Source organism: Echinops telfairi, unplaced genomic scaffold, assembly GCF_000313985.2.
Source record: "Echinops telfairi isolate 266 unplaced genomic scaffold, ASM31398v2 ScPeMD7_2291;HRSCAF=2852, whole genome shotgun sequence".
NCBI lineage: Eukaryota > Metazoa > Chordata > Mammalia > Afrosoricida > Tenrecidae > Echinops > Echinops telfairi.
The window spans coordinates 9,543,552-9,559,081 of NW_022106189.1; the positions used below are offsets into that span (position 1 = coordinate 9,543,552).

The 15,530-nt window shown below is 41.5% G+C and overlaps 1 protein-coding gene and 1 pseudogene across 1 annotated transcript in view; both read left to right on the forward strand.

The window, feature by feature from the left end:
* The first annotated feature begins 1,561 nt into the window (after positions 1-1,561).
* On the forward strand, positions 1,562-1,918 carry LOC101640275 (annotated as a pseudogene).
* A 2,279-nt stretch (positions 1,919-4,197) lies between these two features.
* LONP2 (lon peptidase 2, peroxisomal) overlaps positions 4,198-15,530 on the forward strand; it is a 175,447-nt gene continuing 164,114 nt past the window's right edge. The window contains exon 1 of the mRNA XM_004704690.3: positions 4,198-4,503. Coding sequence (XP_004704747.1) covers positions 4,271-4,503 — 233 coding nt within the window. The 5' untranslated portion in view covers positions 4,198-4,270. The remainder of the gene's footprint in view (positions 4,504-15,530) is intronic.

Sequence of the window (15,530 nt, forward strand, 5' to 3'; positions counted from 1 at the left end):
TTCTTACAGCATGATTCTAATTAATAAGTGTAAAAGTCTCTCCCCAGGAGATTCATACTATTTACAAAGACCTGAATAGTGCCCTTCAGTGGAAAAACCCAACAGACATCAACTTCACCAAGGAATCGAAATTTTTAGAGACCAAACCAAAAAAGTTACAAGTGGATTTTGACTCCGGTTGATCCTATAGGACAGAGTAGAACTGCTCCCGCGAGCTTCCAAGGCTGGAATCTTTACAGAAAGCTTCACCTCTCTCCTAAGGAGTAGCTGGCAGAGCCCAACGGCTGCCTTTGGGGTTAGCAGCCTGATGGATAACCCACGTCACCATCAGAGTTCCAACAATACGATCCCTCACTTGCATGTATTACAAAAAAGAGCACAGTATCACTTCTGTGATATTCTTGCCAAAAGTAAGCGTGCTAATCTAATAATAAAAACACATCAGCCCACCAAGGGCCGCACCAAAGGACTCAATGTGGAAGCCTGACTTAACAATCTCGGCCCTGCCTCCAAACTACTGAGGTAGTTAGTTTACTGTGCCAACCTGGCCCATAAGCACATGTGGGGTTAATTGAAGGGCGGAGGGGTAAATGACTCAGTGAGCCTCGCCTTTCTAGTTCTCTGGTCTCTCGCTTTCTGATAGTCGGACCAGGGTGCAGCTGCCTTAGCAGTTCCCTGCTTCAGCTTGCAAGGCTGACTTCCTGCAAGACATCCCCAAAGTGAAGCCGCATGGACCTACCCCGATGCAGTCCTGGGTGCTGGAGCAGCCGTGTGGAGACCTCTGACAGTGCCAGTACCCAGACTAATACAACTACCTATATCCTTGGATATATAACTGAAATACTCTTATGGGAAAGGAGTCAAAAAATGGCCATCCCAAGACTGTGGAAATGGCAGTCATTGGACCTTGGGTGGGACACCTGGCTTAGTGGGTGTCCAATGAAAGGCGACCCAGAACCACCATATATTTAGTACTGCAATGCTCCCCTTGCATTAATATGACGGGTTTTAATCTGAGAGTCAAGGGTCTGCCTTTTCCAGAAATGATACAGGAAAATTTCCTGTAGCACCAACCCCCATGCTCACTGTAAACAGAGCTCAATCAATTAAGAAATCAATCAGTACAAAGCATCAGTTCATGGATTGCAGCTTGCAGTTGGACTATACTGACATAAACTCCTAATATCAACAATACCTTAAATTCTATGTTATTGTGTAAGTTATTGATGCTATCATTGAAATCACCTTATACCCCAAAGGCATGACTGACAATGCTTTTCATTTTTGTTTGTTTTGTTGTTGTTCTAGTTTTGCTTTTGGTCATAATATGACTACCAAAGTTAGCCAGAATTGTTCATAACCATAGAACAAGAAGATGGATTCTGTGTTCGCACATAATTCAAGCCCTAATCCAAGAACAGTTCGTTCTTATCACATGGCCCTGCTTGCCTTCAGGAAGAGATCACTGAAGATAAGGGCGCTACAGCAAAGTGTGGTGAAGAAAGCAGATGGTGTGCCCTACCTGCTGCACATGAGATAGTAACACTTGCTCAGGTCAAACATGGCTACAAGCTTATGGAGAAAGTGGAAAAGGAAAATATGTGCTGAAAAGAGAAACAATAATGTCCCAAAGGAGCTCAACAGACTTAAAAAGATTCTCAAAGTAGATGGTAATGTTCTCATAAAAGATGTTTAAGAGACAGCAACTTTTGTGGTAGACAAACACTACCAAGTGAAATTGCAGTGTGAGGTGAACGAAGAGAAAGGGGAAGATGACATGAAAATGGAGACTGATATTCCGAGGAACGAATATCAGTGCCCAGCGTGGATGAACCCGAGGCAGAGGAAAAAAAAGAAGGCAAAACAAAAAAAGAAGGGGAAAAAAGTAAAAGTGGTGAAGGCAGCAGGTTTAGCCTGATTGGTTCTGAAAAATGTCAGTGAGACACGGGCAAGTGTTTGATGAAAATGTCTGACTGGATTTTAGCTTCCACCCGCTGAAGATTATTTATTTTACCCTAACTTCACCTCTTTCTTTCATTTGAGCCTCGTAGAACTCAAGTTCATCTTGAGAACATGCCTGTTTTCTTTTTCTAAAGAAAAAAAGAAGAAATGAAAAAAGCAAATGGGGCCCAGCTATCAGCTGGACTAGTGACTGGGATCTTAAAGGTTTTAAAATGCAGCCATCTAAGTAAGTCATCAACTACGTCCACATCTAAGGAACACAGTTGCCTGTGAAATCCAAAGAGGACAATAATCTCAGAGCTTAAATTGCGAACACCCAGTTTGTAGAAGGCTGTGGAGGACAGTGGGAACCCTGAGCCCATCTTCAGGCTATCTAGTCAGATTAGGCCTCTGGTAGATGCTTTCTAGTCACAGAAAAGGGACTTGAATAGCTTGACTATTAGGCAGAGATTATTGTAAACTTGATTATGGTGGATCGAACCTAGTATATGATACTTGATCAGTTGATCTTTCTCTTGACCCAACCTGAATTTGCGTTTTGCTCAAATATTTCTAGATTGTTCCAAGACAGACGTTTCTTCTCTGGCTTAAAAAAAATTTTTGTTTAGCTTTTTGAAATATTGCTGTGGTCTTTTTGTTCTTACTCTTTATTTTTATCTTTACATTATTTTCTTCTTTGTATTATGTTTTGTTTTTGTCTTTAACTTTTCTGTTAGGTCTCTCAGTTCAAGAGGCACAGAAGGAGTGGGTGCATGGAGACAAAAACTGATGCAGTGGTTTATCAGGAAGTGGGGGAGAGGGAGGAGAATTGAGGACAAGAGAAGGGAATTGGGAAGCAATCAATGAATTCAGGAGGGAAGAGGGAACATTAGAACTGATTGTGATGATGTATATATAACTCTTCTTAAAAGCAATTTAACTGTGGAAGTGTATGAAATGTGATTATTATATTAAGGAAACTACTAAAAATAAAGAAGAAGAAAGAAGAGAAGCCAAACTTGACCTATAGTTACTATGGGTGAAGGAGGAAGAGTTTTTGTTTAGGGGTTGTTGAGTACATTTTAATGGTGGTGGAACCATTTGGAGAGGGCTATCAATAAAAGTTGTACAACAAGGATATAATCAATGGCGCTGAATTATAGATGTAGAAGTTATTGAATGGGAGAATGTTTTGTTGTATATATTTTTGCCCCAATTGAAAAATCACATGCATAACAATGAGTACAAGGGAAAATAATGTTCTAAAATTGAATGTAGTAAAGATTGTACAACTCTGTTTCATATGGTTTCATACATACTATTGAATTGTATGACATGTGGATGAAGTGCCAATGAAACTGTTAAAACCAAATTGAGGAAGCATTCTACAAAACAATTGACCAACAGCCTCAAAGTTTTAAAAGGTAACCAAAAGGTAGAAAAATTTGTCACAGAAAAGGGAAACCAAAGAGACATCAAAGTTAAATGAAAAATGGGATCAAGGATTGCATCCTGGATCAGAAAAAGGCCACCCGTGAGAAAATTGGCAAAATTTGGCTAAGGTCTATTGATGAACTTTCCTGATTTTGATCATTGTACTATGATTATGTAAGATGTTGGAAGGAAAACTGAGTGGATGATATTAGTATACAGGAGCACTGCACTATTTAGCAATGTGATTGAAAATCTGCAATCAATCAGACACTAATTGGATTATAGTTTTCCTAGGGGTATGGCAGGGAAGGTTACAGGGAAATGGGGAGTTAATAACTAGTACAAGAAAGAAGAAAATGTTCTAAAATGGATTCTGACAATGATTGCACAACTCTTTTTAGTGAAACTGAACTGTTGAAATGTATAGGTGAACTGTGTGTCAGTAAAACTATCACAAATGCATTTGATGGGAAAGCCTTGGAACAACAACAACAAAAATTATAAAAGTTTAAACAGGTTCAATGTAAACACGATTCGTCCTTCCAAATACAGCACAGAGGTGGGTCTTTCTGTGGGTGAGGTTCACGGAAAAGGCCCGGAGGGGGAAAGGTCCGAAGAGGGGTTGGGGCGCTTCTTTTTGCATATTTACGGCACGCAAGCCCCACCTGTGGCTCCGCGAGGGGGCGGAGCTAAGGCCGTGAGCCGCGCGGAACCGCGACGTACGAGCCAGGGGGCGGGCCCGACAGCTGGGCCGGAAGCGGCGGTGCGCCGGCGAGGTGGGCCGGAAGCGGCGGTGCGCCGGACAGCTGGGCCGGCCCGTCGTGTCTGCGCCGAGCCTGCGCCGAGCGGTCCGTCCTGCTCCCTTCGGACGTCTTCTGTGCGGCCTTCAGTCGCCATGTCGTCGGTGAGCCCCATCCAGATTCCCAGCCGCCTCCCCCTGCTGCTCACGCACGAGGGCGTCCTGCTGCCCGGTTCCACCATGCGCACCAGCGTGGACTCCGCTCGCAACCTGCAGCTCGTGCGCAGCCGCCTGCTCAAGGGCACGTCGCTGCAGAGCACCATCCTGGGCGTCATCCCCAACACGCCCGACCCGCCCAGCGACGCGCAGGAGCTGCCGCCCTTGCACAGGTAGACCGGGCAGGCCCGGCGGCGGGCGAGCGGGCGGGCTGGCGGCGCGGCCTCCCTCTCGTGGGGACACCGGGCCGGGCCGGGGCCCGCTTTGGAGCCGCTGACGGGGCCCTCCACCTTCAGTTCTGTCTCTCCTGGGGACGAATGCTGCGTTTCATCATTTGGCCCGAGTTCCCCATCCACTGTCAGGTCTTCAGAAGCCTCTGAACCTCTGCTCACTGCCATCCAGTCGGTTCCAGTTTATAGTGACCAGTAGGGCCGAGTAGACGGCCCCGTGTGGGTGTCCGAGACTAACTCTTCATGGGAAGTAGAAAGCCTCATGTTGCCCCCCGCGGACTGGTTGGTGCTTTCGAATTACCGGCCTGGCGCTTAGCATTGCAAGTAACCCACTGTGCCACCAGGACTCCTTCCCCCCTAATGGTCTCTCCTTTAGTTTACTTTGTCGTCACACCACCCCACCCCACCCCACCCCCGCACGCCTTTTTTAAATTTTTCAATTAAAATTTTTAAAAATCATCTTCAGTAATTCTCTATTCCTTCCGTTTGCTATTGCCTGCCCCATTAAACTGCACCCTATTCCATTAACTTTATATTGTGGTAAAATATACACAACATAAACATTGCCACACTCGCAGTATTGCAGTCATTTGTTTCCAAAATGTTTTCGTCACCCCAAACAGGAACTCTGTACTCATTATGTAATAACTCTCCATTCTCCCCTCCCACGATAACCACTAGTTTGCTTTCTGTCTCTGCATTTGTCTATTCTAGATATTTCATAATACAACATTTGCCCTTTTTCCCCCCAACGGTTGTATTGGCACATACAATTGAGTCGTTCAATTGTTCAGTCATATCAAGGGGTATTATACAATCATCACCACGTCTGTCTTTGAGCATTGCAAAGCCCCCATAGTTAAATTGCCTTTAATATGAGTTGTGCAATCACGATCAGTTCTTTTGCTCCCTCTCACCTCCCACCTTCATTATTTACTCCTGAAATCCCCTGTCCCTCCCCATCGCCCATCCCACACTCCTGCATTCCCTTTAACACCTTGTATTATCATTATACATCTGCTCCTGTGCATAACAGCTGGGAAACCCAGCAGAAAACAATAAACAAATCACACAAAGTTGGTAAGGATAAGATCATATTAGTATAAAGACAAAAACAAAAATAATGTGTGAGAGGGAAAAGACCCCATCATCATTCAAAAAGCCAGTGAAGAAATTTCTGTCAGGGAACAACTAAGTTACTTACACCCAGAACAAATTGAAATCGTGTCTATAGGGAGGTCAACTGCCCAAGTGTTGTGTTAGATCCAGCTAAATCAAGATTATAATGATCTTTGCCTGATCAGTAAGGCTGATCGGGACTCTTGCCTTTAGCTAGAGCAGACCTGCCAGCTGCTCCATCCGACTAGATATGCTGCAGATGGGTTTTGGGCTCCCAGTGCCCTCCATAGCCTTCTACAAATTGTGTGGTCATAATTTTAGCTCTGTCCTTTTATGTCTGGCTTATGTGACCTGGTTTTTATTGTTCATCCATTCATGTCATAGCATGAACTTCATTAACATTGGACTGTTGATGGAAAGATAGGCAGTTCAAGCCCACCAGCAGGCAGAGGAGAAAGATGAGACTGCTTCTGTAGAGGGTTTTAATCTAGGAAACCTGATGGAGCATTCTACTCTGTCCTATATGGTTGATGTAAGTCAGAATCAACTCAACAGTGGGTTTGGTTTATTTGACATAAATATATAGGAGCAGTGGTTAAAGCACTTGACTGTACACTGCAATGTTCCATAGACAGTCTGCTTCTGTCAAGTTTTACAGCCTTGGAAACCTGAGGGGGTTAATTATCCTTTGTCCTATAGGTTCACTGAGTGTCAAGATCAACTCAATGGCATTGGGTTTGGTGTATTTTGCTTTAGTTCCCTTATTAAGGAGCCTTGGTTCTGCAGCAGTTAAGTGCTTGGCTGCTAACTAAAAGGTCAGCATTTTGAATCTGCCAGCTGCTGGGGAGAAGCGACCTATTGATCTCTGTAAACATTAACCAGCTCAACCTACTGCCCTTGAGTGGGTTCTGACTGAGCATAGGAAACCCTGTGAAGCAATTCTACCCTGTCCTAGAGGGTTTCTGTGAGTTGGAATTGACCTGGCAGTGGGTTTGGTACATAAGCATGCAGCAAAACTGCAAAAGCCTTCAGAGAAGGAAAACTCCAATACAGTGAAATCTGTGAGAGCCAGAATTCAACCAGATTTTTCTGGATTTCACAAGTTTCAATTAAATTTTTGTTTTTCATCATTTGACTGAGTAATTCTATCCATCCACTTGCTATTTCCTAGCCCATTAAATGGCACCCTGTTTCATTAACTTTAAATTATGGTAAAATGTATGCAACATAAACTTTGCTATTTTAACCATTATACTTGGAATTGTACACAAGTGTACGTTCTAGTGATAATCAAAACCACCAGCCCCTACGCAGGAGAAAGGTCTTTCTACTCCTGTAAAGAATGACAGTCTGAGAAACTTCCTGGGGCAGTTCTACCCTGTCTTTTAGGGTCGCTATGAGTCAACATTGACCTGATGGCAGTGTGTTAGCTGTGCTAACCAGTACTGTAGTCACAAGCCACATGTGACCATACAACTGCCATCAAGTAATTCTGACTCATGGTTTCCAAGGCTATAAATCTAATGGGAGCAGACGGCCTCTTTCTTTTTGTGGAGAGCTGGTAGATTTGAACTATTGACTTTGGGATTAGTAGTCTGATGCTTACCTGACAGCACCACCAGGCCTCCTTAGTTGTGACTACACAGCTCTTGAAATGTGGCTCATTAAAATTGAGATATTAGGGTTGACCAAATTTGTCTGGGACTGTCTTGATTTTTGCATTGAGGTCCCACATCCTGGGTAGGCTCCTCAGTCCCAGGCAAACTGAATGTGCTATAAGTAAGTGAACAATACACAGATTTGTGAAACTTAAATTAAAAATTATTGATTAATAAACTGATATATGATAGAGAGTAAATGTTAGAATGGTAACATTTTTGCTGTCTTTAACATTTCACTTGCTTCTCCAAACTTTTATCATGTGGCTGCTAGAAAATTTTAAATTATGTGAGTGGTTCACATCATATTTCTCTTGTACAATCCTGTTAGATAATATGATCTCAGCAAACATTAGTGACTTCAGACTTGCCTCCCAAACCTTGACCTCCAATCTTCATCTCTTCTTGAGGTGTTTTTATTCCCAATTTAAAAGTTCCTTGCCTCCCTGTCATGATACTTTTTAAAATTCAGAGTTTCTGACTCTACCTTGATTTCAGAAGTTTCAAACCAAACTCCTTGCTGGCAGTTAGATTCCAACTCACGATGATCTTATAGAACAGTGTAGAACTGCTCTAAGGCAGTTATAAAAGCAGACTGCCACCTTTTTCTCCTGCCGAGAGGCAGGCTAGGGTCCAACCTCTTTGAGTTACCAGCTGAGCACTTAATTGCTGTGCCACCAGGGTTAGGTTGAGTCACTCAGAAGGTTTAGGAATGCCATATTTTGCCCAAAATATTGTGGATGTGTACTTTTTTTTGGCGTAGTAAATCGATAGCTTTCTTCAGATTTTCAAGGAGACCGGTACTCACTTTGGGAAAAGGGAAAACAAACAAATGAAATACCACTGTAGTGCATTATTCGTACTCACTGCTGAAACCTGGCTTTTCTCAAGCCTGGAAAACATTTTGGCTCCCATTTGATCTGCTTTGGTTATTGCCTAAGTAGAGTTTGGACACTTTTGGAGTTTCATTGGAATGAATTCTGATTTTTCTACATAGAACCTCACTCCTTAAATCTCTGCCTTTCTCGCCATTATTTTTTGTTTTCTGCATGCAGGCACTTAGTTACCTGGTAAAGCAAGAGCACTTGTGTTAGATTTTCTTGTAATAGTTTGTTGAAATATATGTATGGATCTGTGGTAATTACCCATGGTACATCGTGGTGACTTAAAAGTAGATTTAGTTGTATTTTAGGGTTGAGTGACTATTACTTGCTAGTATTTTTCTGGCAAGACTTTGGAGGATTTAACATTTTTTAAAATGTCAACTCCTGGGTGGAAAATGGTTACGCTCTTAACTCCTGAAGGTAGGTGGTTTGGAACTACTGAGAATTTCCTCAGGAGTTATGCCTAGCCATGTGCTTCCAAAAGGAAACCTATGAAAGCCTTGAAAACCCCATGGTAGTTCTATTTAGGTCATGGGAGGTCCCCTTGAGCCTGCGGACTTGAAGCTAACAAGTCTCTCCAAAACAATAACGTTCTCCTGATGGAAGTATCACTAATATTCAGATAATGTATAAACTCACCCTCGATGCTAATGTTGCTGATTTTGTTCTAAATGAATAGCAATATTAAAATGTGATCGTTTCAGTTTGAAAACATACATGGACGATCTTTTGCAGAATGTGAGGCATTATAAAAAGTCCCTGCATAATCTGGGTATCTCAGAAATATTTGCTACTTGGAAAAATCTATGTAGAAGGATTACATTTCTTAGTAATATGTTTCTATTCCTTTTCTTTCTCTGACAAAAAGCTTTAAATACTCTTTATGTAAAAATTATTTATGCACATCTGTGGTTAGCAGCATATCTGATCCACAGTACCGCCAAAACCCATTCTCAGACAGCAGACATTAGTCAATTACCCTGCAAGTATAAGCATATCCCAGAGAGTTGGGTTCTAGACCACCTCAATACAGCAAATATCCGGAGTCAAGAACAACAACAACAAAAAGAACTTTGATGGTGCAAATACTAAGTCATCTATATAATGTTACTTTCTAGATGCAAATCTGCAGTTCCCCAGTTACCTGCTTTTCCAGGTAGTAGTAGTACCTCTAGAGAGAAGACAAAGGGCTCTGCTCCGGTCTTGTGTTCGTATACACCTTCCAGGTGACACTGGCGGAGTCTTCAGGGAACAGCAGCAGCTGTAGTATGCTCTCATGTGTTCCTTGCCACACAAAGTAGCAGAGCCAGGTGTTGACTTACCTGAGCTACTTCCTTTACCCTTTTAAACAGCTCAGTCCTTTTCTGCATATGCCTTTACAGGTACGTAATACATCCCTGCCCTGTAGAAATTGTCTTCCACACCACCTCAAGACACCCTTCATTCCCCTGCTTAATTCAGCTGTGCTTCTAGAGGCTCCTGAGTGACCTAGTCTTTTCTTTGTGAAAATGGGTAATTAATACTATCTGTACAGTGTCCTTTGGTGCATTTCAGGATGGCCATCCTGTCTTGTCCAAATGTACCTTCTTCAGAGTACATAGCTTCCTTTCTTTATTATGCTGATTCTTACTTCCTTGTCATTTATTGATTCTTTCCTTCATATCTGAGATTTTACATTAGTTTCATTGCCATTTGTCTAATGAAAAATTAATGTTTTATAGTAGTAGATGTACATTTTCATAATGTGGATCTATTCCTTGTCAATTTATTACTCCTAGTTGTACATATTATTAACATTCTCTGACACTCAAATATTGGCTCTTGATGGTAAGATTTTAATATTTAGATTAGCAATTATTTAATAGGTAACTTAGAATTTTTAAGTCTGTTTTCACTCTTTTTACATTTCATAGTCATTAAAATTTTTTTGAAATTTAGTTTTATTGAGCTATAATTAACACATCAAATAATTGAATGGTTCAATGCATTTACTCTTAAGGAACGTTTATCTAAAAGTATCATTTTTTTGAATTCAGACATGAAGTTTTAAGCAAAGGATGAAAGTCAGAGTTCCTGTAGCAATACGATGTCTTTTGTTTTAAGCTTGGCATGATTACACATTAGATTGCTAACTGCAAGGTCACCTGTTGAAACCACCAGCCACTGCATGGAAGAAAAATAAGATTTTCTGTTTTATAAAGAGTTATAGCTTCACTAAACACATTATGCCAAGGGGGCGGACACTGGAGAGAGCGAGGCTGGGGAAAGGGAACAGCAAGTGATTTAAATTGACAGCAAGGAGGGCATAGGATACCTGGTAGGGCTTGATCAAGGGCAATGTTGCCCAGAGGAATTACCAAAACCTCAATGAAGGCTGAACATGATAGTGGGACAAGAGGAAAGTAAAAGGAAATAGAGGAAAGAACTAGGAGGCAAAGGGCATTTATAGAGGTCTAAATACAGGCATATACATATATAATATTTATAAATGATAGGGAAATAGATATATGTACATATATTTATATGTTAGTATCAAGGTAGCAGATGGACATTGGACCTCTACTCAAGTACTCCCTCAATGCAAGAACACTTTGTTCTAATAACCTGGCATTCCATGATGCTCACCTTCCTGACATGATCACTGAAGACCAAAGGTTGTGCATAGCAAAGGTGGTGAAGAAAGCTGATGGTACCCAGCTATCAAAAGATACAGCGTCTGGGGTCTTAAAGTCTTGAAGACAAACAAGCAGCCATCTAGTTGAGAAGCAACAAAGCCCACTTGGAAGAAGCACACCAGCCCATGTGATCATGAGGTGTTGATGGGATCAGGTATCAGGCATCAAAGACCCAGAATGAAAAATCATATTGATGTAAATGAGGAGGAGTGCAAAGTGGAGACCCAGAGCCCATTGATAGACAATTGGACATCCCCTCACAGAGGGTCACAAGGAAGAGATGAGGCAGTCAGGGTGGAGTATAGCACCGATGAAACACAACTTTCCTCTAGTTCGTTAATGCTCCCCACCTTCCCACTATCACGACCCCAATTCTACCTTACAAATCTGGCTAGACCAGAGCATGTATATGGGTACAGATAAGAGCTGGAAGCACATGGAATCCAAGACAGATAAACCCCTCAGGACCAATAATGAGAGTCGCGAAACCAGGAGGGTAAGGGTAAGGTGGGTAGAAAGGGGAAACTGATCACAATATAACCCCCTCCCTGGGGAATGGACAACAGAAAAGTGGGTAAAGGGAGACATCGGTCAGTGTAAGACATGAAAAAATATTTATAAATTATCAAGGGTTCGTGAGGGGGAGAGGGTGGGGAAAAGAGGTTTAAAAAAAAGCTGATAACCAAGGGCTCGAGTAGAAAAAATATTTTGAAAATGATGATGGCAACAAATGTACAAATGTCCTAGGCACAATGGATGCATGTATCTATTGTGATAAGAGCTGTATGAGACCCTAGTAAAATGATTTTAAAAAACCCCAAAACACATTATGCCACCAGGGGCCCTTGATAAGCGTGCCACACCCATTACCCCCAGCAACCTCAGTCCTTTCCAGAGCGTTTGTGACTTCAGTTCTCTTGACTAAAGAGTGGGAAGATTGCTGCAAGATTGTATTGAAAAACATTTATAATGTAAAGTTAAACAAACATTGCATTTCTTTAAATGCTTAAATAACAGTGAGTTGAAGTCTCAGAAACCCACCGGATCACTATGAATCATAATTGACTGGATAGCAGTAGTTCTGATTTTGAATTTGCCCTAAATCATTAAATAGTCAAAGAAGTTACCGTATATACTTGAGTATAAGCTGACCCAAATATCAGTCGAGGCACCTAATTTTACCACAAAAACTGCATTACAAATGTGCTGGAAAACTCGGCTTATATTTGAGTATGTAGGTAATTAGGTGACAGCAAGACAAAATTTTAAAGATGTTTTATTGGCTCTTTCCCAGCAATTTGTAATTTCCCTTTTGCTTCCAGAGCTTTGGTAGATGTTCTTTTCATTACCTATCATTAATATTTAAATATGCTAGCTGCCATGGAGTCATTCCTTGCCCAGTGAAATTGGCTCCCCTACCATTATTTATAGGGTTTGCATTAGCTCATTTTCAGAAGGAGATCACCGGATTTCTGCTTGTGCATCTTAGTCCACAAGCTTGCTGAAATCGGTTTAGCATCATTATTAGGTTCTGTCCAGTTGATTCTGGCTCATAGTGACCCCATATAACAGTAGAACTGCCTCATGGGATTTTCTTGGCTATAGTTTTTATAGAAGCAGATCTCTAGGTCTACCTCCTGCTTAGTTGTTGGATGGGTTTCAACTCCAACTTTTTTGTTATTAAGTGCTTAACCATTGTACCACCAGGGCTTCTTGTTCAGTGTCATAGCCGCACATAAACAATCACAGACATATGGCTGGCATGAAGTATGCTAGGCTGGAATCAAACCTGGATATCCAGTACTGAAGGCAAGGATTGTATCACTGAACCTCCCTAAACCAGTTGCAGCCAAGTTGAATCTAACTCATGCAACACTGTGGGGTGAGGGGGTCCCCCACAGTTGAACAGGTCCTTAGGAGTGACTTACCGATTATGGAAAATAAGACAGACAGCGGGGCATAGCAACTCCTAGACCCAATGTTAGGACCAAGAGAGTGAATGTATTTTCTGATGGGTATATGTAATGAGACCTATGTATCTTTCAAAAGGCATACACGTCATACAGCAAACATATTACATAGTCAGTGGGTAATATCATAAGTGGGTAGCGTAATAAACCAGCAATGAGGTGAGCCATTATCTTGACCTAGTACTACTTGGCCTCCAGTGCCCCTAGCCCTCCCCAGAAGGAGTAATCTCTGATCAGTGTCAGCAAGATAGGTCATTTTACATTTTGCAATGGGTTGGCTATAGAGCCTGATTGCTCTTATCTACAGCTAAACCTCAGGCATAGTAAACAGCCAGACACCTTAATGGAGGGCTATTGGGGGGCAAATTTTTGGCTTGGAGAATGTGTATTTGTAAACATTTCTATACCAGAACAGTGAAGATCTTTCTCAAAATAGGACTAGTTTTCCATGCCCGTGGTTGCAAGCATAGAAATAAGGACAAGTACACTCTACCAAGTCCTCAGTTTACACACAACAAACACCAGGCATGAGAGTAGAATTCTGCGCCATAGAGATTTCAGAGAATACCAGAAGGATGTTTGCTTGTGTTTCATTGACTGTGCAAAGGGATTCAAGTGTGAATCTTAAACTAAGGATACCCTTTAGAAGAATTGGAGTTCTAGAATGCTTACTTGTGTTCATGCAGAACCTGAACATGGATCAAGAGGCGGGTATGTGAATAGAACAAGGTAATATGGGTTAAAATCAGGAAAGTATAGTATTGTATCATATGACCATACGTATTTAATCTATATGCTGAGCAAATAATCATGGAAGCGGGATTATATGAAGAAGAATGTGCCATCAGAATTAGAGGAAGGGTTATTAACCTGCAATATGTAGATAACACAACTTTGCATGCTGAAAGTCAGGAGGATTTGAAGCACTTGCTGATGAATACCAAGGATTGCAGCCTTCAGTATAGGTTTCATCTCCATGTAAAGAAAACCAAACTCCTCACAACTGTACCAGTAGGAAACATCAGTATAGAAGGAGAAAATATTGAAGTTGTCAAGGATTTAATCTTGCCTGGATCCACAATCAATTTTCATGGAAGCAGCAGTCAGAGATCAATATGAGTTACAACTCAATGTAAAGAAAACCAAAAATCTCACAACTGGACCTATAGGTAATATGATAGATGAATAAAGAGTTATCAAGGATTTCATCTACCCTAGATCCACAATCAATGTTCATCGAACCAGCAGTTACGAGATCAAACAAGGTGTTTGGTACATCTACTGCACAAGACCTCTTTAAAATGTTGAAAACCAAGGAGGTTACTTTTCGAATTAAGAACTGAGACAAGCCACAGTATTTTCAGTCGCCTCATAGACATGTGAAAGTTGGACACTGAATAACGAAAACTCATGCATTTGAACTGTGGTGTTGTTGAATAATAGTGAAAGCATAATGGACTGCCAAACGAACAAACATCTGTCTTAGAAGGAAACGCATTAGACGCAAGGTGGTGAGACTTCAGCTCACATACTTTGGATATGTTGTCAGGAGATACCAGTCCATGGAGGAGGACAGCATGTGTTGGTAAAGAGGATTGACACAGTGGCTGCAACAGTGGGCTCAAATATAACCCAACAATTGTGAGGATGGCACAGGACAGGGTATTGCTTCATTGTGTAATACTACGATAGCTGAGTCTGAACCAACTCTGGCACCTAGCAATAGCAACAACTAAGGGATTTCAGTGTTTTGGTTTTTTTTAATTATCACTAGGCCTTTTTTTCTTCCAAGACACATCTGGGTGGACTTGAACACCCAACCTTGGCTACATTAGCAACCAAGAGAGACTTCATTTAAACATTAGATAACAAGTAATAGTGGTACTTCCCAGTACCTGAGTTACTTAGAAACAATGCTAGGTAGGTATAATGCAAAGGAGCTTCAGAAAGTTGGTGGAAAATTCTATTATCTTTTCATTCAATTTTTTTCCACAAACTTTTTGAAGCCTTCATAGGTACAAATGTCCATTTTAGTGGGGATAGAGTACAAGTTGTCATAAAACCTAAATATACTTTTTGTTATTTAACTGCTTTGTAAGCCATGCGTAAGTAAGTTTACCGTTTTTCTGAATCTCAGGTCACATTTGTAATGAAATAGTGCTGTATCCTTATAGGATTGAAAAGACATATAATTAAAAAATACTTATAAAAACTTTTTAAACCAGGGTATTCTAACTGTGTGTGTTAGTGATATTATAATTCTCAAAATGGGTTGGTGGAGGGTGAGGGGTGCTGTCGAGGAGGTCCTGGTTTCTAACAATTGAAAGGACTTAGGAAAGACTAAAAGATTGAGGATTCTATGTGAAATGGAAGTGTTTGGCATATAGACCAGAGTTTACATTATTTACATAATATCCTCATCTTGGTGGTTTGGCCTGCTGTGGGGAGGTGAGACTTGACACGCTTCCCACACTGTGTCTCCGGAGTTTTCCCCCATAGCTCTCTGGGCTGGCGAGGGGATGTCATGTCTTATGTTGGGGCCAGCCCTACAGTCTTCTCTGTGCATTGGCTGCTCTGAGCAGGGATGTCATCCTCGAGGATTGGTGGACCAGATAAGGTTCATTCTCTCTCTCTCTCTCTCTCTCTCTCTCTCTCTCTCTCTCT